This window comes from Papaver somniferum, chromosome 2, assembly GCF_003573695.1.
Source record: "Papaver somniferum cultivar HN1 chromosome 2, ASM357369v1, whole genome shotgun sequence".
Taxonomy (NCBI): domain Eukaryota; kingdom Viridiplantae; phylum Streptophyta; class Magnoliopsida; order Ranunculales; family Papaveraceae; genus Papaver; species Papaver somniferum.
Window position 1 is genome coordinate 128,726,886 of NC_039359.1, and position 24,714 is coordinate 128,751,599.

Consider the following 24,714-nt stretch of genomic DNA (forward strand, 5'->3'; position numbering starts at 1 on the left):
TCAGTCTCCAATCACTAGTTCCCAAGGTATAGACAGTGCATAAAAATTCATCATTTGTCGTTGAAGTAAGAATAAGTACAACTTTATATACTTGTGATAAGGTATCAAAACCGAAACCTTGACAGAAGTGTACGTATCCATTTTTCTTCGTAAGATTTGGGTGGTAGATGTAAAGTTCATCACCCCTTATCGGATTAACTACGATTCCAGCAGTCATAGGAGATTTATCAACTACTAGTTTAAAGCATGCTAAACCATTACAAAAACCTACTAGTTCAGTTGTGGCTCTTGTACTTAGATTAAATCCATTAAACTTCCTAAACCTGAAAGAATTTTCATTTTCCAAACGGAAAATGTAAGACTTCTTATCAGTTTCAGATATCGGTTGATTTAGGAGATTAAAGAATAGACTCAATCTATTTTGATTGTTAACAAAATGAGAAGAAGCAAATCGTGTATCGTTATAAATTGAATTGTACCATAACTTACTAACGGAGCTGCATGCGTACAGAGCTTGTGCTGGTGATATTCTCGTCAGTACTTGTTCGATGATCAAATCCTCGGGAAGATACGGAAGATCAACGTCTAGTTTTTTCATCTTTTCTCTGGTCTGCTCATCGTCATCGACGATTAAACTTTCCCCCTTCCTCAAACACGCCATAACAATGGCGAAAGGAAAAACACTTGATGTTTTCCAAGAAGAAACCCGATTACTTGGGAAAGTAGAGAAACCCTAGATATGTACAGAATATTACTGAAAATATGCATGGTCATCAATGCACATATATTTTGGCAATTGGCAGCATTATCCGTTGTAAAGATATAGTATCCTCCAAAGATGTGGACAGGTTGCGCGGTTGCGTCCTTACCAAGGACACAGTACCCTTGCCTAGGATACTAATCGCATTGTACGAAATATATAGAGAGGCACTCTACGAAATATTGACAAAGAAACTCATATACTGATATACGAGTTCAAGAAACACAAGTCACATCTAAAGCATCCAATTGTAACAAAGCTGCTAGCTCAAAACGCTCCTGCACTGCCCAAAACGTTCTGAGAAAAAAGACGTGATGGTAATAATCAACAAGGAGCCCTGCCAGCTTTCGAGCGCCTTCGCACCTCGTGATTATAGGTAGCCTTGGCTGCCAGTTAAGAAAATTAACATAGACACACTCACTGTTCATCGAAGTCAAAGTGCGCATTCAAAACCTTAAGGCTAAGTCCTGTGGACTAGATTGACCTGCTAGATTAACAGAAAAGTGTTGCAGTTCAAAAATAAAGTGTGGTCTATTTGTTAACACTAGTTCTCTCTCCTAGCATGTGCTCACAGGTGAAGTAGCAGCGAGATTGAAGCGCTGAGTGGTTCAACACTAAAAAAGTGAACTTTACGCTGAACGGTTCAGCGCTAAAGGAATATTCCAGGGCATCAGCGCTAAACTATTCAGCGCAGACGTTGGCGTTGTTCTGTTCAACGCTCCCACTCGGCGTTGCACCATTCAGCGGTTGATCTTTCTTTTCCCTACACCTCCTTCACACCACCAATGGCTATATTTTTTTTCAAATTTTGATTTCTCTAAATGTTCCCTTTTTTCCTACACCTAATTTACACTACCAACAGCTATATTTTCAAATTTTGAATTGTGAAATGTTTGACAATTTGTTCCAATGGTTGTTTGTTCCAAAATTTGAAAATTTACCAAAATAAAGGAAATCTTTCGTTAACATTGCATAACAAGGTTACAATGATTTTTTGAAGAAATTAAAAAAGTATATTGAAATTAAAATAACTTAAAAAATAAAAAAAAGTACATCGAAATTGAAATCCTACTTCTAAATAACTTAAATAACTTAATTAAAAATGAACTTCTAAATAACTTAAATTAGTTTAGGGGATTGGTGGTAATCCATTACGGACCAAAATCTCGTTCTTCCGTAGTTTGTAGAGGGGTTTCTCCCACTCCTCTAATTCATTCAAGTTTTGGCGTAGGATCTTCAAGTCATCTTCCCTTTGTTGTGTTTTTGCCAAGATTGTAGAGTTTTCCGTGCGCTTCTTGAGGTACTCTTCCTCAGTTCATACTTTGCAACCCTTTGTTCTCGTTAACTCTTGAATTTGGACATGCATTTTCGGGAGAAATGGGGGAGAAGTGGGTGAGAAGTGAAAATAGGGAAGAAGATCGATCTTCTGTGAAGATATTGATTTTTCTGGGCGCTGAATGGTGTGGCGCTGTCAACTCAGTTGAATGAGTCAAGCGTTGTTCTGTGCAACGTTCAGGTTGGCGCTGAACTATTCAGCGACTAGCTGCTAGATTAGTACTCCCATAGTACTTACGAGGTTGCCCTGACTGACGTGGAAACAGTACTTGACGATGATCCATCTTAAGATCGTGTAATTTTGGTTGGAGATAAGATTTTTTAAGGGCAAATTAATAAAGTAACCAGCTTCAAACCATATAATTAATAAATCGGCCATTTTTTTGAGGTCTTTTATAAAGTGGCCTTTCCGTTACTTCTTTCACTCGGTCCCACCAAAATGGTCCAATCAATTGACTTAGTCAATATTTAGGGTTAAAATTACCACTATATTCTCATCCTTATATCTTACGATCTGGTATTCTTCATGTTTTATTTCCAGGGGGTTAGTCCTCGAGTGATTTCTGGGGAGTTGAGTGTATTTTAAATCTCAGGAATTTTGAGAGATTTTGAGAGAGTGTAGGGAGTTTGAGAGAGTTTGGTGTTTTTGAGTTCAGGGAGTTTGGGGGAGTGTAGGGAGTTTGAGAGAGTTTATTAGAGGGAGTTTGGGGGAGTTTGAGAGAGTTCACTCCTAACTCATTCTCTTTTAAGAAACAATAAACCCTCATTTACAAATAACATTGATCTTTAATCAAAAGAAAAAAAATAAATGAAAATGATCATATCTCTGTATCAATAATATGTTATTTTGTGCAACGAGATAATTTTTTTCCCCTTCAATTTAACGGTCTCCATACAATTCTAACTCCCTTTATTTATTTCTGAAATTAGGGTTCTTATTTGGGGTGGTTAAGGGAGTAGTGGTTGGTTATAGGTGGTGATGGTAGTGATGAGAAAATAGTTTTGACGGTGGTTGCAGAAGTGGTAATGTAATTCAACTCAGGGAAGCGCTAATTGTGAAGACTTCTACTTTTTTTTTTGTTGGTGCATCTTACGGAATATGTAGATCTAAACAAATCTATATATCCACATGTTTTCATGGACTCTAGATCACTATCCTAATATCTTCATAGAAATGTTTCACCGTATCATAATGGCCATCATCTGATAATCATTTCATCATGTTGGGAACAACATTTTTGTTGCTGAGATTTGAGAAATCCGTATGATTTGAAAAGAAAGATTTTGAACCAAATTTGGTTGTGAGACCAAAATACACTAAAATCTCTACTCTTTTGAGAGATTTTTTGTGAGATCAAAATACACTAAAAACTCCTTCAAACTCCCCAAAGAAACCAACTCCCTAATATTGTAGGGTTTTATGACTAACAGGGAGTTCAAGAGCTTTTATTAAACTCCCCAGCGACTAACAGGTGTTTTCTAGGGAGTTTAGGAGACTCCTCTAAACTCCCCCACGACTAACGGGGATTTGGAGAGACTCCCTCAAACTCCCTCAGGACTAACAGGAGAAAACCCAAATACTTTAAAATCTCTCGAACTCTCCCACGACTAACCCCCTCTTCGTTTCTTCTTCTTCTTATTTCTGTCGCTCTCTCACAATTCTTCCGCCGAAACTGGGTTAAAAACTTGGGTTACTGATGAACAAGAAGTGATCAACAGAGAAGACATGATAGTGAAGTAGAAGAATCATGTATTAGTGATGTCCGGAATTTTTGAAGTTTTAGAGTTTCATTGGATGCGGCGAAGATGAAGCACAAATCGAGGATGAAAAAAAATCAGAATCCATGTAAGATTTTTAGAACCCACATAGTATTTAGCTTAGTATTGATGTTTAGATAGGGAAATCGATTTATTTCGATTGATTTGAATTCTAGGGTTTGGGGTTCTTTCCCCCTTTTTGGTTCTCTATATTACATGATTTATGTCTATGATTGATCATCTTTTTTGTATTTTTTTTTTGTTTAGTTAGGGTTTAATTTTGTTAACTTATGTTTAAATTTTTGTTGCAATGGGTTTCTTAGGGTTTCTGAAATTTTCTTGTTCATTTTTGCTGTAGCTGAAATATGGTGATGAATAGTGAAGATTGATGATTATAAAGAGTTCCAGTGGTTTTAGTTGAAATGGATTCACAGAAAAATTTGTTGAGGAAGTGCTGGTGTTGTTGTTGTTTCAATGTTTGTGCATGATTAGGATTGTGGGTTATTTTTGTGTTTCAATGTTGTCGAAATATGAAATTACTGCAAGGTGTTTGTGAAAAGGCCTGACTTTGCAGTTCCTTAGCTAAACTAAGTTCTGTGGTTCTTGGAAATTGAGGAACTGTAGAAGTGGGATGAGTAAATGGAAGATCGGTCTTTGAATTGATTTAAAGGGATAAAATACTTGGAAGAAAATTTGGAGTTTTTGTGAGGATATATAATGCAGACAAAGAACAACTATGGGTACGAAACGGTTGATGTTTTGGCTGAGAGATTTGTCCGAGAAAATTCTAAGGGATAGTTGATGGTTTGTCTTTGAGTTTATGGTCATGGCTAGAAGAATTCATGGCTTTCAATTTGGTTTGGAATTCTAATGAATTTTCAGGACATTTGGAAACAATTTCAAAGTAAAGATGGGGAAGTGACCTGACGCGTATGAATGTTGGGGATTTACATTGAGCTTGGAAGAATGGGATTTACCTGGTAAAACCAAACCATTCTCACCTCATGCTTTCATGTTGTTTAGGAGACTGAGTTTGTGTGAGATATAAATTCAATGCATGGAAGGATATATGGAAAAGTTTACAAATCAATCACTCGTACATCTATCCCCTGCTTACTAGTTCGGACGCTCAACATGTATGTTGAAATTCCTAAATGATGTTCTTTACTTGGTCTGAGTCACTGAGTTGACTCGAAAACGACTCATAACACTAACTGGACCTAGTCCTTCCATGTGAGGGGTGTACATGTCTTTTACTAGGTAGCATAACTGCCACATCTGCAGTTAACTTCTGTTACCCGTTTTTCAGAAAAACGGGACGGAAAAGGTCTATCTCGGCCGGTTTATAGAAAGATTCAAAAAAAACGACCAGTTTCTTAATTATGTGTCAAAAAGATGATCACTTTATTGAAAAATCCTTTTTTTAACTTTCGAAAAGTTTGAATTTTGGTCGCATACATTTTTTCTTTAAAGATGTCCCAAAACACCGTCCACGTACAAACTATCCTGAAGATCCGTCGAAGGTGCTCTGAATTAACCAAATGCTCACTCACACCCCTTTTCCATATGCACCAAAACGTACTAGTCCTCTAGACATCCACGTCATCTCTTATTTATTTATCACTTCAGGTCACAAAATCCAAAAATATACCTGCTTTCTGGTAAATATCTATTTGGATTCCTATAGTCGGCCGGCCAATTCGTCCTTACTTGGTTTTAGTCAGAGACGCAAAATGACGCAAAGTCGGACTCTGCAGAATAATCTGCAGAAACGCACGCCAACCTGCGTGTCATTACATGTGACGAAGATAAGTACTTTTAATCCAGCTGTATCCTATCTCAACCGTTAATCACTACTCCAGAATATCAATCATTCTCCCCTAGTTGGCGTTCCCTACCTACTAGGGATTATCTTTGAGAGTTTGATACACTCAAATCTTTCTTCTTCACACCAAATTCAGTATAATTGGTCTGATCTACCTCTTTTAAGATCACAAAAGGAAGTTTCTGATCAAACTCATCAATGGCTACAATTCCTTCGTATCTACAAAAACCCACATCAAATTCCCTATCAAACTACACCAAAATTGCATCCTCTTTTGATTCGACGCAAAATCTTGGGTTTCAGGGAATTGGGTTTCGTCAATTTGGTCTTACAGCTCATGGAAAATCACTTCAAACACGAGTCAAGGCTGTTCAGACCTCTGGTCAAACAACAGAGTATACTAATAACAGTACTGTAATTCATGATGCTGTTCCGCTTCTCTCATCTTCAGAGGTTCATTTCTTTATCTTAATTACTTGCTTTTATGTTCATGTTTGTGCAATTTTTATTTTGAGTTTGTATTTTCTTAGTAATAGGTTATTGAAAAGCTAAGAGCTTACAGAGGAAATCATGAAAGTAAGGCAGAATTACATGGCTATGTATTCTAGTGTTGTTGGTGGAATTACTACTGATTCTTCCGCGATGGTCATACCCATGGACGATCACATCGTTCATAGAGGACATGGCGTTTTTGATACAGCAGCAATCATAGATGGGTAAGCATATTTACTGCATATTTTTACTTAATATATTCTTCACATAAATGAGTTAGCAATTCAGTTTATGACCAAACCCACAGATGTTGTAGCTTATTATCTCCATTGCGCATTTCTCCACTTTTCTACTTTGCATTTATTTTTGCTTGTTAAGTAACTCACAGTGAAGCTAGTTTCTCAGCTTTTGTGTGGATAATTTTGGTGTTTTAGGAATTCTCCAGTTAAATGAGTACTTACTTTCATGTTCGGTTCTAGCAATAATTCAATCCATTAGTCAGTCACTTAGTTGATTTTCGACTTCTTGGTGGTAACCACTAATCAATCTCTGTAATGTTTTTATCTCCATCTTAGACATCTCTACGAGCTAGACCAGCATATTGACCGTTTCTTAAGGTCAGCAACCAATGCAAAGATCAACCTCCCTTTTAGCCGGGAACAGATAAGAAGCATCCTGATACAAACCGTTGTAGCATCAAAATGTAGGGAAGGATCTCTACGGTATTGGCTCTCTGCCGGACCAGGAGAATTTCCAACTATCTCCATCAGGCTGTCATCAATCCTCTTTGTATGCTATTGTGTTCCAGGATCAAAGTCCTCACCTTCAAGAAGGCGTTAAAGTGTCAACTTCAACGATTCCAATTAAACCACCCCAATTTGCCACGGTGAAGAGCGTCAATTACTTGCCAAATGTGCTTTCAAAGATGGAAGCTGAAGAAAAGGGTGTTTTTGCTGGAATATGGTTGGATGATGATGGCTTTGTTGCAGAGGGACCAAACATGAATGCGGCATTTGTTTCGAAAGAAAACGAGTTTCTGATGCCATACTTTGACAAAATTCTTAGTGGGTGCACGGCTAAAAGAGTTTTGGCTCTTGCCGAGTTGCTTGTGCAGAAGGGAACAATTGCTGGAATCAGGGTGGGAAATATCACTGTGGAAGAAGGAAAAGGAGCCAAGGAGATGATGCTTATTGGAAGTGGGACTCTTGTGCGCCCTGTGGTGCAGTGGGATGATCAGGTCATTGGCAACGGTAAGAACACAAACAGATGTTCAGTTTCAAGTTACATTATGTTTGGGACTCTTCAGGTAAGATTCAATTTAACTTGTCTTTGTGATTGGTTTTTGGCAGGCAAAGAAGGTCCAGTTGCACTGGCACTTCTTAGTCTTCTTCTGGAGGATATGAAATCTGGTCCTGCCTCAGTACGGGTACCTGTTCCTTACTGATCCTTGTGCCATGCTATTTCTCGGTGTACCAGGATAGGAAGTCGATCAACGTGTGGACAGCAGAATAGATAGCTCAATTGCTATATGTTTATATAATAATTGCTCAAGTCAACTTCCAATTTTTCACATTTTCTTTTGTGATTTGAGCAATTTATCTAATCGTGTAACAGAAGTTACAGAACGCATTTAGTTCTTCAACCATTTAGCATTACAAATTTGAAGAAATTCAAACCTTTAGATGGTGTACATAACGTAATAATTTTGGATTATGTCACCAACTCTTAAACAAGTCGAGCGGCAAACCCATTTTCACAGGATAGGCTGCAGCTCTGTGCCGCTCAAAATGGGGTCATCCAGCACCATACGGCCCATTCCCAAAAAAGCAGCTGCGGTGCAATATCCAACGGCAAAAAATTGCCCACCCCTAATAACCATCATGCAGTTTATTAACCATCCGTCCAAAGAAACATGGATCGCAAAATCCGAGAGATTGCTGTTTTGCAGAAACGAAAGAGAAAACATGAAAGAAAGATTAAGAAAAGAAAAGAAACAGAAATTTTAGAGAGAAAAGGGATTGAAATTCTTTCACGATTTTATTGAGAAATTCTTTGAAAAATGGTGCATCATTTGGTTGAAAGAGCAACAAGTGATAAATTAATTGGTCCTGATTGGGCAATGAATGTTGAAATTTGTGATTTGATGAATCGTGATGCTACGTATGATTCTCATCCTTCTTCTTTTTTTTGGTTTCGGTATAAATTTATTTTCTTATGATTTTAGAGATTTTGTATCTGTTGTCAAATTCATTTCTCAATTCTGTTGTATATTCTGTGCTTGCAATATCTTTCTTGCACCAATTTCATGCAAGATAGTGCAATAATTGTATGATAAAGGGTTTAGAAGTCCCCAAAGCTGGTGGCCGGACGGGAGGCATTAGGCCTGAAGATTAGTTGATTGCCACTCACCAAGTCACCATAATGGGATGTTGCTCTATTAACCTGCTTGTCTTCTTATATGAAATTGGTGTTCATGCAAAAACTGCGAATGAATCCCTTGTCAATTTAGAACCCTGTTTCGACCAAGAGCCGCAATGCACAAATGAAGATTCATATTCCTGTAGAATTTGATAAGATGCTGAGTTTCAGTTTACATATTCCAAATGTTTAGCATTCACTCATTCCCTTTTGTGCTATGAACAATGTAGAATTCATGTTTGCTGAGGCTTTTTGGTTTTTGTATTTTTTTTTTTTTGTATGGAAAATTTACCCGAGTGTTCATCTGCTACTGCAATATGCTTGTTTGGATCAATATTCTCACTTTCATTTTTGGTTCATCAGGCAAACCAAGGATATTGTTAGAGGCATTAAGAAGCGGCTTAAAAGCAAAAATCCAAAAGTCAAAGTTCTTGCTCTTACGGTCCGCATCTTAATCCCTGTTGTTAATCAATGTGTTGATCATGTTTATAACTGTTGCCACCGTAGTGGCCCCTTGTGATGTTATAATGGTTGTTCCAAAAAATATAAGCAATATTTGTAGCATTCCAGCCAAACAACTCCAAATGAATGACTGCTAATTTGGTTTCCGTTTTCCTATACCAGCTTCTGGATACAGTTCTAAAGAACTGCGGAAATTTTGTGCATATGCATATTGTGGACAAAGAAATTCATCTTGTGTTGGTGAAACTAGGAACAAAAAAGGTTTGGATATACATAATTTTTGTCAATTCAATATTTGGACCAACCTTTGAGTTTGTTGTAATTATTGTTTGTTCCATGCTTTTCCCAGTACAATGAGGCTGTCTCAGATAAGCTAGACTCCGTACTTGAAACATGGAAAGAAGTTATCGGTAGTGCTAGGCGCAGACATCCACAAATTTATGATGCACAGTGCGATACTGCGGTATGATTAGGATTTGGTATATAGAAATGGTTCTTAATGCCAAGACCCCATTGTGATTTTTAATTCTTCATTTTTATGTTTACTTGGACAAATTATCGGTTTCTGTTTCCAGCGTGGAGGTGGACCTGTATTTGCCAAGAGCTCTGACATGCCCTTACCCATGTATACTACTACTACTCGAATGCATCCTTCTACGTCAGATACACAAAATCATGGAACTGACTCTTCATCTGATTCTGAATTTCCAACCTTGAGGTACACATATGAGCTTCTAATTCCCTATGTGTCACCAATGTTTAAAATTTTCATTAGCCTAACTTTCTAAGGAGAATGTGCTGGCTGCTAAGGTGCTCTCTTAACTTGTATTACTTTTTCTAGCCTGACAGATATTCAAAATGTGAGCGCGCTCATAGATATCCTGTCAGACATGCTAAGTGCTTTAGATCCTGCAGATAAAGAGGTGAAGTGAAGTTCTTTTCTTTTTTCCTAGTTGGTTCCTTTCCACAAACGAGTTATTGCACTCATATCTTGCTTTAAGATCGGCTAACTATTATTCTGCACAAAGCATAATCAAGAAAGCAGCTTGCAGTTTCTATGCGATTTCTGATCATCTCAGTTGGTCGTCTAGCAGGGGCTCAAACAGGATGTGGTTGTTGATCTAGTTGCACAGAGTCGTTCCTACAAGCAGAGATTGGTACACCTTATCAACACAGCTTCGTAAGACTCTTGCTTAAGTTTCATTTCCCATAGAGGAACACCAATATTGCATTACTGGACAGCCCATAATGATTTTAGTTGCAAGTTTTATGTATTTTCAGTCTATTTTATTACCCAAGTTGGACAGTATGTGAAATGTTGTTTATAATGGGCATTATGAATATTTTGCCTGAAATTATGTTAGCTGTTTAGGGATGAAGAGCTTATTCGTCGGGGACTATCACTGAACGATGACTTACATCAAATACTTGCGAAGTATCAAAGCATGGTTTCGGGAACGGCTGTACAAACGGAGAAGCCTGACCCAGATGCACCACTAATGGATATCAAGGATCTTATTGTTACAACGGAAGATGTGGGGTAATGTTCAAATTTCTTAAATCTTCTCGAAGCTTCCTTATAGATACATATCGGACTCGAAAGACCCTAAAAAGTATTGTTCTATCAATGCAGGTCGAGTGCAAGTACTAGTGCAGCAAATCAACCTCCACCAGGTCCCATCATGGACCTTCTCAGTTTTGAAGATCCCGGCTCTTCTAACACAGGCGAAGAACCAACAAAGGAGAACTCACTAGCAATTGTTCCTGTGAATGATAATGAACAACAGCAGCCAAACGGCGTTGCAGTATCTGAGCCGAATAATGCTCTTGTTCTTGCAGGATTGTTTCCTCAGACAGCACCAGATCCTTATAATTCCCATCTAAACTATCCGGCTGGACAAATGTCACCGCACTCGTCGATGCTACAGTCTCAGAATCAGCAACAAATGTTTTACATAAACGGAAATGGAAATTCTCCACGAAATTACAATGAGCAGCCGCAACCTCATTACGGTATGCTATATTTCCATTTTTTTTCGTACTTTTCTTTTCTTTACCCCGTTCTCACCCTTTGAATCTGCAACAGGCGGAAGTTATGAAAGCAGTGGTTCCCTACCACGACCACCTTGGGAAACTGACGACAACAGCGAGCTGGTGGGAAATCATCAACAGCCTCAGCAGCTACAAGTCACTCAATTGGTGGTCACACACACACAACAAATGCCTGGTGCAACTCATTCCTATCAAATGGGAAATGGTAACATGGTTGGGATGCACATTCAACCAATAACGGATTGCCAGATGACAAACATCAATTATCAGACAATGCAGAACAACCAACTTGTTGGTATTCCTTATTCAACCCAAGGAGGCCAAATGATGGTCATGCTCCCCCATCAAGTACATGCTAGTCAGATGAATCCACAGATGATGCAACAGAACAACCAGCAGTTCCAAGGTGGTTATGGATATGATCATAGTCAAGGGGTTCAGTTTATCAACCAGGGTATGCATGGTCTCTCCATGAGAGACGACAGCTCTACAAGAGACTACGCTTCATACGTGCCACCGATGAGGAAGCCAAATTCAGGGGATAATAAGCTGTTTGGTGACCTTGTAGACATGGCAAAGGTGAAGCAAAAGCCTCCTCCTGTCCATGATACAGGTGCAAGTGCATGAGCTCACAGTTTTCGCCATCTTAATCTATCTCTATACACATTATCTGTCATTAGTACTACCTATCCGGTAAAAAGGAGAAATGTATGTATAAAGTTAAACATAAAAACGAAAATTCAACATTTGACGATGATGAAATATAATGCTAACAAATAGTTACAGAATATAATTGCAGTGAATTTCTAACTCAGTCCTGTAATGCCAATTTTCATAATTGTGGTTGGCTTGTGGCCTTGCATTAAATGTTTAAACAAAATACAAAATTGAATTACATTCACAGTGGATTTACAAAAGGCAAATTGCAGTAGAAAAAATGTCAAAATAATGACAATTTAAAGTACATCAATTACTGGAAACTGCCTGAGAGCTCTCTCCTGAGAACGAACTTCCACTACTGCCGGATGCGGATCCAGTTTGTGAACTGGTTACTCCTCGAGCTTTCTTGATTTGTCTAATATTGAAAACATCTCTTGGAACTGGTTGGCTTTGGACAGGGGTTTCATCATTTTGTTGCCTGTCCATGTCTTTTCTCTTTACCCCTGAATGCATTTGTTTAGTTAATTTGACAGGCACACCACCTGGGTTGGGGCGCGACTTGTTTGCGCCAGAAGGATCATTCATGATAATAGGTCCAGGGGCTAATTTTCCTGTCTGTACTGGAGGAAGACTACTCTGCAGTAATATAGGTAAGACTATGTCCACATCCGGCGCAGGCCCATCAACAGAAGGCAAGTTTCTTACAAATCCTGCCAAAGCTGGAGAAAACGCTCCCAAAATTTCATTAAGTGATTTTGTTGCCCCAGTCCCCCCAACCAAAGGTGCAGCAGGAGCAGGTAATAGGGAGATTGAAGTAGCTGGGGATTCTGTAGTTTTAGGAAGTAATGCAGCATCTTTAGCAGGTGTTGCAGATGTTTTTGCATCGTTGACACCATTTGGTAGAACCGACTTTTCGACCTTCTTATTGATGTTCTTCACAAGACAGTCTTGACGCGCCAAATAATCCAGGTCTTTAGATGAGCACGGCGAGAGACCCATAAAACTGTACCTTGATACAACATCATGTAAAGTACCCTCGAATGCAGAGGCTCCGTCTTCTCGTGTTTTAGAAAGAGCTTCTTTCCTCCTTTGCTCTACTTTCAAAATACTAGCCAGATTGCCGTATGTTTGCTCAAACTGGGTATACCGCTTCCAGACCTCTACAGATTTCTCTGGTGGGAGCGAGCTCAAGGCCCGCTCGAACAATGCACGGACATTCTTATCATCATTTAAACGGCACAAGAAATCTGCGTATTCGAGGATGTACTCAGGCTCATGCATAAATCTTTTCATACCAGATTCAAAGACATTGTGCGCCAGCTTTGGATCTTTGTCCTGACAAAATGCCATCATTGCATAAGCAACAAAGACATGATACGTGCAGTTTGGATGCTTATGAGCATCTACAAAGTATTTGCGAGCGGCTTCAATTCCTTCAGTTCTTCTCAGAAAACGGATAAATTGTATGTGTGCCAGTGCACTTGCATTCACCCCATCCCCCAAAAGGCTCTCATAAATCTTCTTTGCAGGAAGAATTTCCCCACGAGATTCCTCCATTTCCGCGTAGGCATATTTCAGCAATTCAGAATCAGGCAGAACCTTCAAAGCCTTCTGATAAACTTTAACTGCAAGATCCATAGAACCATTATCTGCATGCCATGTAGCATAGTCATACCATACATCCGGATAATAACATAAATACATTAGACATTGCTCGTAGCTGAGGATAATTCGACTCTTCGAAGCTTCACTATCTATCCTTTGCGGGTTCCCTTTCTCAAATGCCAAAAACCTTTTCCACGCCATGCATTGCTGCTCTTCCTTGTCAGATCCAGTTGGAGGCACAGCAAGCATATTCCAATCAATGGCATCAACCAATTTCTTTCGCTCTCTATAAACGGCCTTTGCACTGTTGTGTTTCGGTTGGTATTCGGACACTAAACCTTTTGCTAATGCACGGCTGACAGAGTTCTCAAAATTCCCATAATCCTTCCAAATTTGCTCAACCTGATGAGTGGGTGTAACGATAGCCTTCTGGTACACCTTCCTTATCGAAGCCGTACGCTGAGACTCTTCCTGTGGATCTGTAGCCGGCAATGACTTCAAAAACGTAATGTACTCGATCCATACTGGTCCAGATGCTATGTCAGGACCAACATAATTAAGCATAAACTCAAAAGCATTGTTGGTCTCTTCTTGCCCCTCTGCACCCTTCTTGTCATTCAATTTCCTTATCAAACGAATATAACAGCGCCATAGAGCAATTTGACGATTATCTAATAAACAGCTACCGAATACCTGTTTAGCTGCAGCATCATTGTTTGCAATCATGTATGCCTCCACGTACTGCTTCCAGTATTTAGCAGCTGTTGGAAACGCTGAGAGAAGTTGCTCGTATATTGGTGCCGCTTCTGTTATTGGCAAACGCTGAGCTTGATTTGCTAGAATTTCCGAGGCTTCAACATTATACTTGTCACCCATTAAAACATCTCTGGCTTTCTTTACCTTCACATCTGCCATATTCATCTCGGTTTGTCAATCGGCGAGAGATTTTTTTTTTGCAGAAGCTGAAAAAACAATCGCATGGGATGGGAAATATAAGATGGGGAGTGCCTTCCTTTTTTAAGCTTCTGTACGCGTGATGGTAACGCGTCCTAGCTGAGGAAGGTTTCCTTTTTTAGAGTGCTTCTAAATCTAGTAATCTCAGGCCAAAACCGCCTTTTGGCGTTGCTTATTTTTAGAAATTGCGCAGAATCAACTGGAAGCTTTATATTTACAGTATTCCTTGAATAGGAAACCCATTTGAGTTGATTGATGTTTGGAATTTGAAATATACAATCCTACCTGAGACAGAAATCAATTTACATCTCCAGAAATTATATTCTCACACAGCTTAAACTCATATAATAGCATGACAAGTAGGAAAACTAAATGCTCTTCATGGAAGATGTAAGATCTGTGCTTTGAATAGGAAGAGGTGCCACTCAAATTTGGAAGTCAATTGTGCAGCCACCAAGTTTCTCGGCATCCTCAATGTCAGCAATAGGGGTTTGATAGTTTGAAGGGGTTTGATAGTTTGAATTTGATAATAGTGAAGCTGATAAAATATTTCTAAGGTTCCTGTAGGTTTCTTGTGCAGGAGGGGGTTGAGTATTTTCATGTATCGTTGCACCTTCACCATGATCTGACGATGGCTGCTTCATGATTTTACTTGGAGATTTGCTCTTCATGTTGTTTGGAAGATGTGCATCTGTTTCAGGATATAACATTAGGTCAAGAAAACCAGATGATTTACGAAATGGCATTAAGCAACTAAGACCATTTCACGATATGGTAGTAAAGAAGGGGCAGTTAAAATAACAACGAAACGAAACAAATAGACACTATTCGGCAGAATTCTACGCCAACTTGGCCAGCTTCATTCTACATAGAGCCTGCACTTACATGGGTACTGATCAAAAACCATAGTTAAGACTTCTGGCTGAAATGTTGCGACAGATTGTGCTTCAAGTCCCAGTTTTGGCTAGATACTGGACTCAAAAATCATCTTGAACTACTACTTATTTCCGCGTGACTTCCAAAATAGGTTGGTAAACTATATCAAGAAACTACTAATATCACACTTCACTAACAAAGAAAACAAAACTTCTGATAGTGTTTTCTTTAAAATATTTCTTCTGCAAAATCAGGGTGAAAAATGTGGTAGTGTTAAAAATGAAAACCAAAAGTGTCATAGAACTAGGTGCAGGGTCTCATATAACTCGTGAGCTATAAGAAAGTCATAGTCCATCCATGCTCCAGAGAGAGAGAGAGGGAGAATGATATTGGCAAGTTGGGTTCTAGTGATTACCCTCATGTCTTTTGGGAAAATCTTGATTTTCAACATGCATGCGTGTTGCACAAAGCCAAGTTCTATCGCGTTCAGAATCTTGTTCTGATGCAACAGGAATATGCCAGTGTCCACACTCTGATTCCTGTATCATAAAGAACGGGGCAATTATGTAACAATTGTTATAGGTCTCCAGTCTCCACGTATCGACAGGGTGAAAGTTGGTATTTCAGAATCAATGCTTCTCATTAAAGAGATAATACATGAATTATTACTTCACAATCATAGACATTAAAGCAGGCTTGGACGAAGTGAAACTGACCTGAATAACAACAGAACAAGGAGGAGGCATTTCAAATTCTGGACCCCACTCACTGAAATTGAAATGTACCTTCATGAAAATCAGAATATGACTTGTTAGCGCTACAGGTGTAATTGGAGAACATATTCGACTCAGAACCTTTCTTTCATCTGACAGAAAAATAGGAAAATTACTATCTCTTCGAGTGAAAGTCACAAACACAGATCAAAGAGTTGTTAAAGAGTCTGGAAATAGTTTTTTGGGGTTTCCCCGCAAAACTCGCTCATTTACATGTTGCTTAGATATCGCAAACTTGAAGGAGTGAGATAGCAATGCATTAGTTGATCAGAAAAATATTCACTTTTTCAAATACAAAGGAAGACTTCAAATGTTTCTTGTCAGTTCAGTGCAAGAATGATACAGTGTTGTTTGTGTCTGTAAGACTTGAAATTTCAGCAAAAAGAGATTTTTTTCTTTCTGTAGTATTGAGTCTATCAAACCATGCAGAGAACATAAAAGCTGTGTACAATGAACAAAGTTACCTACCTGATGCCTTTCTTTCCATCTTGGGAAGAAATCATTTCCTAAAAGTTGAAATATATGATCTCGCATTTCATCGTTGGTCACCAGTAAGCACTTAAACTTTATAGCTGCATATAACCAGTACCTGGAGCGAAGGTAATTAATCTTGAGGAGTGAGAATACAGAAGGAGAAAGAAAAAGAAAAACAAAGTGAGCGTGAACACCAACAGATACACTGATTTGTCAAAATATAAAAGGATAACAACTCATTTTGGAGCATAATATAAGTAAACTTTGTGGGACCCAGATTATCATATGCTCACCAATCATCATTTGATCCAGTTGGTGTAGCGAAGATTGCATCTGCATTCTTCCACTTCTCTATAATTTTCTTATTTGCTGGTTCTTCCATTTTGCCTCCTTCAATACGCTTATGATGCACAATAATCAGAGGCAACTTCTTTGAAGGAAGCCTCTGGCGAATTCCATTGACAATAGCATTCACCTAGAATTGCGACTAAAATTAGAAGCATGGTAACAGATATATATAATTGTACAATGAAATTATTGAGTTTGTGTATAGTCATCCTAAAAACAACTTGGCAGAGAGCGGAATGCAGCAAAGATCATCAATTGATAATATTCAAGGTTTAATAGGATCTCATTGTCCATGTGGGGCTATTCTCAAAATGCCCCCTCACAAGTGCTGTTATATTGAGCCTTTACACTTTCCACTGTGTAGTGTGGAGCTCGCAAGGACCCTGGTCTGATACCATGGTAAAAGAAAAATGAAGCTAGCCGAAGGGAACAACAAAATTACCTTAGATACTGAAAAGCTCTTTTGGGTAAAAAGACCCACATTAGCACCATCTACCACTGCTTCAAAAGGTCCATAATAGTCTAGCCATTTCTGTAAATAGTATGTCCCTAATTGATAAAAGCCATAAAACAAAGTCGAACTGAAATTGAAAGTTGAGGGATACCTTTTCATACTTGGAATCTCTGAAAGCTTGAGTTTTTTTCTCTCTTCATAGCAATAGATGCAACACATTTAGCAAAGTTCTCAGTCTCAATTGGATCTAGATCAATGGTAACCAATTTCTCCCCACAGCCCTCACAGTAACCATCAGCTCCAATGTACGTTCTTTTCACTGCCCAATTTCCCTTACCCAACCAACCCTGACCATGCCAGCCGCCGCCGCCATTTTTAACTGCTTCCAATATCAATGCCTGATCCCATTTTCTCTTCCCAACTCTTGAAGCTGCCTTACTTCCAAACCATTTCTCAATTAAATCTGCAGTAGAAACTGATACTTTCCGGACACTACTTCTCAGTTTATGCAACACGTAGTAGACTTTATCCGCGGTTCCAGTTTCAACACTTACTTTCAACAGTGCTTCAAGTTCAGGCCCTTCAGGGTAAACCCCATTTTCCAACATATGTTCTTCAACTTTGAATGCCTTTTCAACGTCTCCTTTGCTGCAAAAAGTGAATAATGCAGGTCCATACGATCTTAATCTGGGGTTTATACCAAGTTCTTTCATTTTGTTTACCATCTGGAGTGCCATTTCTCCATCACCAATCGACATTGCCAACCGAGCAACAGAAGTCAAGGCCGCTTCATTCAACGGAATCTTCTCCGCACGCATCTTTTCATAGACTTCAAAACCCTTCATGCGGGCAATTCTCTTGACATTATCATCTAGCCGCACTGCACCATCTTCCTCCTCACTCATTCCTTCAACAACATCATCTCCAACACTCATTATACTGAAAGTCCTGCTATCATTCCCACTTTTCATTGGGGTGACAACACCAACAGCCGCAGATGAACAAAGATAGAGAAGCACAGTATAATGGTACTGACCTAACTCAAGATTCCCTTGTTTCTGAACTGAATCATACAATGCAATTGCAGTTGAAAAATCCCCTCTTTTAGAACACTGATCCAGCTGAATTCGAAATTGAACTTCCACCATATCAAGCTTCTTTTTCTTAGGATATTTCTCCTCATTCACATCAGACTTATTCCCCATCTTTTTCCCTCTAATAATACTACCTCTACTTCTCTTAGGTTTAATCTCTACCTTTTCACCATCTTTAGACCTCAAAGAAGAAACCCCAGAACCCATTTCTCTCTTTCTTCTAGGCTCACCATCATTATCTCTTCTTCTATATTGTCTCTCCAATTTCTCCCCCATTAATGAATTAAAATCGGATTTTTTCTTTACCCTTTCTTCTCTAGACCTTAATGGAGATAACCCAGAATTCAGTTTTTTATCAGAATCAATAACTTGTGTAGCATTTTGATGTTGTTTATTAGGTATCTGTGGTTCTAATTTGCCACTAATACTTGCTTTTGTTATAAAAAGTGAGGAAATTTCTTGATGAAGTTTGTGTTTCAGAGTGAAAGCATGAGAAAGGAAGTGATTGGTGTTTGAATTAAGATGTTTAGATGAGCACTTACTTGGTGTTAGGCTGAGGAAGTGTTGTTGTTGTTGGCGCAGAGATTTGAAGCTGAAGGTGGCCATGGCCGTTGGAACTGGAAGAGTTCTTCCACCAGTTCTATCTTTTGAAACTGCTTTTAGTACTTTCCATTTTTTATTTTTATGTAAAAGAGGAAAGGATAAGGTAGAATTCGCTTACTTGCCCCAGTGAGTTTCTCGATTGTTAAAAGAGGAAATCCGCGAGTTAATGACGATTTTTTGCTTTCCCTGCACAGATTATTTTTATCTAACTCCTTTAAAATCCTAAGCTCAGAAGTCTCCACATTGAACGGTGACCTTCACCCACTCACAAAATTACTTCGTTTCAGAGAAGAAAATGATTTCTACTCACAAAATTAACAAATTTATTTATCCAAGAAAATAAAAAGTAAAAACATCGAGAGAGAAAAAAAAAACGTAGAACAAAACCTAAAAAAAATTCTTCTGCCTTCTTCTCCTCTATTCACTGCCAAAAAAAATTCTTCCTCCATCGCGATGGTTCATTCATCCCGTCTATTTGGTTCTCCGTCCTTTCTTCTTCTTGATTCTCTATGTTTTTCCTGATTTACTATTGATTTGTTTTGTTTTTCTGTCGCAGGTGATATACTTTGATAGGGAATCTGAAAAGAGGACTAATTCTTTTACCATGTACTCCCTCCGTTCTTTTTTAATATGCCAGTTTCTATAAATAAAAGTTTCAAAAAATTAGGCCAGTTTCCTAATTGGGAAATTCAAATGTTATTTTAATTTTTGGGACCACTTTTCTCTTAACTTCTTTTGATGAAAAGTGTCATGTGGACCACTTCACTTTACTTCTTTTGCTAACAAGTGTCATGGGGACCATTTTACTTCACTTCTTTTATTGACAAGTGTCATGAGGACTACTTTCAATGATTAGTTCTCTTAATTTCCTTAAATTTCGCTAAAAACAAAACTGGCCTATTAAAAGAGAACGGAGGGAGTAATTCTCTAAAGGATCAAATAAGATTCCTAATTTGTTGAAACCCTAACCCTAATGTGTTTGATTTTATTTTCGAGGTACGTTATTTTCTCAAAAAGATTCATAGTTTGTTGGTAAACCCTAACCTTAATTTCTTCTTTTTTTGAGTTTTTGGTTGTACCAATGCTCTGATGGGATGGGTTCATCATATATATTCTTAGTGTTTGCTTAATAGTAAAAATCGCAGGATTATAGAAAGTTATTGTATTGCTTGAACAACAGTAATGAGGCTAAACCTCCACAGTACTTTTTATTTCCCATGAATTTCACTGAAAAGGTATGAGCTTTGCAACAACACCCTAACCCTATTTTGCATTTCTCTATTTCTTCTCATAATTTTAGCTTTGATATTTGATTGTATAAGTGTTGTTATGGTGATAGAAGCGTAGAAATTGGAAACGCGACCAGGAAAATACGAGCTTTGTGAGTACACAAATTGTACATATATTTTCAATCAAAAAAAAATCATTGATCTCACACCTTATTTACTATTCGTAAACCCTCACCCTAATCTATAAACCAAATCTTTTGTTTTGTTTTGTTTTGTTTTTTGCAAAGATTAATGTTGATTCAAGGTTTTGTGTATTTAGAAAGAAGAAATCCGGGGTATTATGAACCAAGGTATGTGATCACCGTATTATGGTTTTAATTAAATCATTGTTTCTGTTGATTCTTATGAATCCGTTTGCATTATGAGTGATTTTCAGGTCCTAAAAGTTTGGGACAAAATTGGCTTACCATTAGAAGGTGGGTTTATGTTAACCTCTTACAGTATTTTTTTGATATATATATTCTGATTTGGTCTCCATCAGGTACATATTTGTTAGACAATGTAAGGCAATTTAGAAAACAGGGATTTTATTGTGTTGCATACCGGCACTCTAACATAAGACAGATTGGTAAAATGTATTATGCTGACTGTTCACTTGATTATTCCATTTAAGTTATTCTGCTATACATTTGAAGGGACCGTTTTCTTTTTGATGTTTATTAAGTTGAAATGCAAGGAACTATTAATTCACAAATTTGAATTTTCTGGTATTAACAATTATTTTCTCAGTGTAGTTGGAAAACTCAAGCTTGAGGTTGTTTATGTTTCTGTTTTGTAGTTTCTGGGTCTTTATGGAGACACTCGGTCAATCAAGAACGCTTAGAAACAGCATTCAAAGCTCCTCCTGTGCCACAGGGGCTCTTTTCATATTCGATGGGTGCATATCCAGCAGCGCAAAACGTGTGGCCCGCAGGTTATGGATCTCAACCACATGCTTGGAACCAGGCTTCCACGTGCATAGAGACAACAATGGAACACTGGATGCACTCAACAGGCGGGAATTCATAGTAAATGTGAACTTTTTTAATTTTTTTGCAATTCACAATTCTCACTACCCATGCTCATTCATTTGATTCCTGGGACACTCATAGATTTCTCATCTCCCTCCACAAAAAGTATCAGATGTTTAATGGATTTGAACTTCAAATTGTTTTGATTTCTCATATACCAGAAATTCATGGTTTTTATTTCTCATATACGAGAAATTAGGTCTTACTTGGTTAACTAGCAGTTGGTCATTCATGGATTAATTCTATGTTCTCATCTCCCTCCAAAAAAAAATAACAGATGTTTAATGGATTTGAACTTCAAATTTTTCTTCTAATGGTGTTGTTGATAAGAAGGAGAAAAAGGAAAAAGATTGTATCTTTCGTACCATTATTCGTGCAAAATCCCAAGCAAGGTGATTTGATCATTTTTTTTTTCTTTATTTAAGCATGTATATATGCTTATTAAAAATCCCACGAACTCCAGAAACCATGTATGCTTATTAAAATTTATTTCACACTCTTGCACAGTCTATATGTATATGAAGTAGAGTTGCAGAAACCATGTATGCTTATTAGAATACTGGAGTGACATATTAAGTTCTTACAAATGCATGTTTTTATTTTTCCACGAGCATATAAAGAGTTCTCGGTTTCCGTAGTTACGTTTGTATTTGGAAACAAAATCTACAAATTTAGACTATTGATTCAGGTGTTTATCTATTATAGAGTAATTTTAAAGAGAATGCGAAAGGAACATAAAGGTTTTGCACTGTCGCAATATGCAAGAAAATTATCAGGAACATTAGGTGATTGCAATCCCGTTGTTATTTTTTATGAAGGATTATTAGTATAGTCACTGTTATTTAGTCATCTTTAAGGATCTCATCAAAAAACAATTGGAAGAGAGTGCATCTTTGAAAGCCGAGGTGCTAGCTTTTCTGAGGTGGGAATAGATTAGGATGCCTTCTCTTTTAATGTACTTTAAGACTTGACTCATGGATATTGCCACCGAAATAGACTATGAAAAGTACATTGTATATAACTGTGAAATGTATGTCCACGGTGCAAAAATTGCCACTACTAACCAACACTAAACTCGCTTTATATGTGAACTGTACTCGCTTTTGTTATTATTCTTTTTGTTTTTGTTTGATTGTTAAAACTTAACATTCTAATGTGATTTTAATGACTACTGCAGTGCAGCCACCGCAACAATTAAGTATAACTGCTACTGGATGCAACTTATGATGCAGCCACTGCAAAAGTTAAGTATAACTGCTAATGGATGCAACCTATGAATATGGATATTTTTCATTTCAGTAGTTACAAGCCAGCCTAGCTCTACCATCTGCCAATTCTAATGGCACAGATTTAATTTTCTGAAAGTAATCAAAAAGTTGTTGTTTCAATTATAAAAAAATGCAATTTGAATCTATTCGGTTTTTTGCTTCTTAGTTTTTTTCTTTATCATCAAGGCCATCGAGAAGTCATGCTTTGGTCACTGTCTGAATGAGATACATGAAATGTCTTCTGACAATGCTCATGTCATCCAAGACAAGGTAAGTTTACTCATCATAGTAACGAAAATTTACAGTACGTTGAATTCTACTAATACACTTCTCATATAACCAATGTGGATCTCATACGTTCCCTTTTCTCCTATTTAACCTTGCATATTTGTTGTTATATCCACGGTATTGCACTATTTAACCCGTGTAATCCATACGAGACTCCAACAGTCTCCAATTCGGTCCTCAAAATCCATCAGTTGATGTCGTACCAGGAACTTTAAGAACGGTCGATGAATAAAAGAAAGATTAAAGGCATGTAATTTCTGAAACCACCCTACTGCTCTATATATCATGTACATGTCTAACACAATTTGATAATATTTGACAAACATTTGATCGTAATCCCTCTAACCAGAGTTCAAGAGCCGAGTACAAGGCGTGTCTGGCATTGGCTTGGACCTGTTTAGAAGCCAACATGCAAACAAGGTACGGTGCTGGTGATATGTTTACAATGGGTGTTGACAAGGTTTGGTGGCTGTATTTTGCAGTTGTACGGTGCTGGGGAACGATCTGTTGAAGGATATCGACTGCATTTAAGCCGATAAACTGGCGAGAAAGGAGGGTCCATGGACTGCTGCTACCACTGATTTCGTGTGGCAAAATGGTGATGAACGGAGAGGATCATGAGGTTGTTCTGAGATGGAATTCAGTAAGGATGATGGATGGATATACAAAGATTGTTGCTATGATTCAGGGATTCAGGGATTTGACCTAAAATTGGCGTGGGTCGTAGTTAGAGATGATCATAGGTTGTTTTACTCTGTGTTAAAGATGTAGTTAGATTTTGGTTTTTGCAGAAGTTGAATTACTTTTGGGACCAGAAGAAAGGGCAATCCTTGAGCAAAATGAAGCTCCTGATCTTACTAAAATATTAATTGTTAGTTACTTGAACCTTTGTTGTCTACTTGATTTTTGTTCCCTTTAAAATTTCGCTAAAAAGGGCATGCATTCATAGTTCAGTTTTGGTGTTTGAAAATTGGTAGGACTCTTAACATAGAAAAAGTGGAGACCACTGCATAGTCAAGTCAGAATTATTTTATGCATAAACTACTTTGAGATGGTGTAGATATTGATGGTATTGATAAGGAAAAATTTGTAGTTGTTGTAAAAATGCTTCAGTGTATGAAAGTTTGCTTATTTTATTGAAGTCAAATGAGCTTCAATAGGTTTTGTAACAAAAGAGCCTGTTATTAGTCATATTTTAAGAAAATGCGCAAGTCCTCATGCTACAGACAGGCCGGGGTAAGCAAAATAAAGTCAGTAAAATATTAAATATGTCGAACAGTTTTCTTAAAGATTATAAGACGAAAGTAATGATAATGTATGTGGCTAGGATGGCGCAACCGTTCTTCATTATGCAGTTCAAGTTTATGGAGTTCTTACGTCTTGAAAGGGAAGGCTGATAAGGGAAAAGCTATTGTTGTTAGTTTTACGAAATCATATCGGGACTGGGCGAGGCGAGGTGAAGCCAAAGCCAAGCTTTACCTACATATCTGCACGGGGCGAGGCGAAGCCAAAGCCGAGATTTACCAAATCATATTTGCACGGGGCGAGGCGAAGCTGAGCTTTACCAAATCAAAAAATGGTTCAAAGAAAAAGAAACATTACTCCTATGGTTGGTTGATATTTGTAGTTGTAGATTGAATTGGTGAACCAAGTTTGCGAAGCCGCCCGGGCGTAGCACGGGTACAAAATCTAGTTTTGCTGGATAATGCTAGCTCTTTACGTTAGAGAAAGGGCTAAACGAGTGAGACATGAGCTAAAAGAGTGAGTTGGTGACCGTGGGGAAGGAAAATAATAGTCTAAGAGCATCTCTAACAGAGAGTCAAGTTTTTTGTTTTTCATGACACGTAGAATTTTAGACCCCCAATGCACATAAATCCATTTCCAATGGTGGGATCCTACAAATTAGGAGGGATGAG

The 24,714-nt window shown here is 38.0% G+C and overlaps 4 protein-coding genes and 1 pseudogene across 12 annotated transcripts; 3 read left to right on the top strand and 2 right to left on the bottom strand.

Moving 5' to 3' along the window:
• Positions 1-5,662: 5,662 nt before the first annotated feature.
• On the top strand, positions 5,663-7,851 carry LOC113349094 (annotated as a pseudogene).
• Positions 7,852-8,070: 219 nt separating this feature from the next.
• LOC113349093 (TOM1-like protein 9) lies at positions 8,071-11,890 on the top strand. Its single transcript, XM_026593010.1, has 10 exons — positions 8,071-8,330; positions 8,952-9,030; positions 9,213-9,311; positions 9,400-9,513; positions 9,626-9,768; positions 9,892-9,973; positions 10,145-10,230; positions 10,423-10,590; positions 10,684-11,063; positions 11,137-11,890. Exons 1-10 carry the CDS (start codon positions 8,230-8,232, stop codon positions 11,727-11,729), a joined length of 1,845 nt encoding a protein of 614 aa, XP_026448795.1. The 5' UTR covers positions 8,071-8,229; the 3' UTR covers positions 11,730-11,890.
• Positions 11,891-12,068: 178 nt separating this feature from the next.
• On the bottom strand, positions 12,069-14,243 carry LOC113351938 (cleavage stimulation factor subunit 77-like). Its single transcript, XM_026595842.1, has one exon. It carries the CDS (start codon positions 14,241-14,243, stop codon positions 12,069-12,071), a length of 2,175 nt encoding a protein of 724 aa, XP_026451627.1.
• A 364-nt stretch (positions 14,244-14,607) lies between these two features.
• Positions 14,608-19,014, bottom strand: LOC113349095 (proteinaceous RNase P 1, chloroplastic/mitochondrial-like). 2 transcript variants are annotated; one of them, XM_026593011.1, is made up of 7 exons: positions 17,408-19,014; positions 17,235-17,324; positions 16,738-16,919; positions 16,439-16,559; positions 15,914-15,982; positions 15,613-15,736; positions 14,608-15,012 (listed from the first exon to the last, which is right to left on the bottom strand). In XM_026593011.1, the coding sequence occupies exons 1-7, from the start codon at positions 18,944-18,946 to the stop codon at positions 14,747-14,749; spliced, it is 2,391 nt and encodes a 796-aa protein (XP_026448796.1). In that variant the 5' UTR covers positions 18,947-19,014; the 3' UTR covers positions 14,608-14,746. The 2 variants fall into 2 exon arrangements, with proteins under 2 accessions (XP_026448796.1, XP_026448797.1); XM_026593012.1 differs by lacking the exon at positions 15,613-15,736 and having other exon boundaries at positions 14,849-15,012.
• A 449-nt stretch (positions 19,015-19,463) lies between these two features.
• LOC113349096 lies at positions 19,464-23,751 on the top strand. 8 transcript variants are annotated; one of them, XR_003359948.1, is made up of 7 exons: positions 19,464-19,549; positions 19,940-20,178; positions 20,283-20,324; positions 20,460-20,522; positions 20,609-20,648; positions 21,011-21,634; positions 22,420-23,751. XR_003359948.1 is itself a non-coding variant. In XM_026593013.1 (7 exons), exons 2-7 carry the CDS (start codon positions 20,161-20,163, stop codon positions 22,438-22,440), a joined length of 387 nt encoding a protein of 128 aa, XP_026448798.1. In that variant the 5' UTR covers positions 19,464-19,549; positions 19,940-20,160; the 3' UTR covers positions 22,441-23,751. The 8 variants fall into 8 exon arrangements, 1 of the variants encoding a protein (XP_026448798.1); XM_026593013.1 differs by having other exon boundaries at positions 20,492-20,522; positions 21,011-21,245; XR_003359946.1 differs by having other exon boundaries at positions 19,940-20,324.
• The last annotated feature ends 963 nt before the right edge of the window (positions 23,752-24,714 follow it).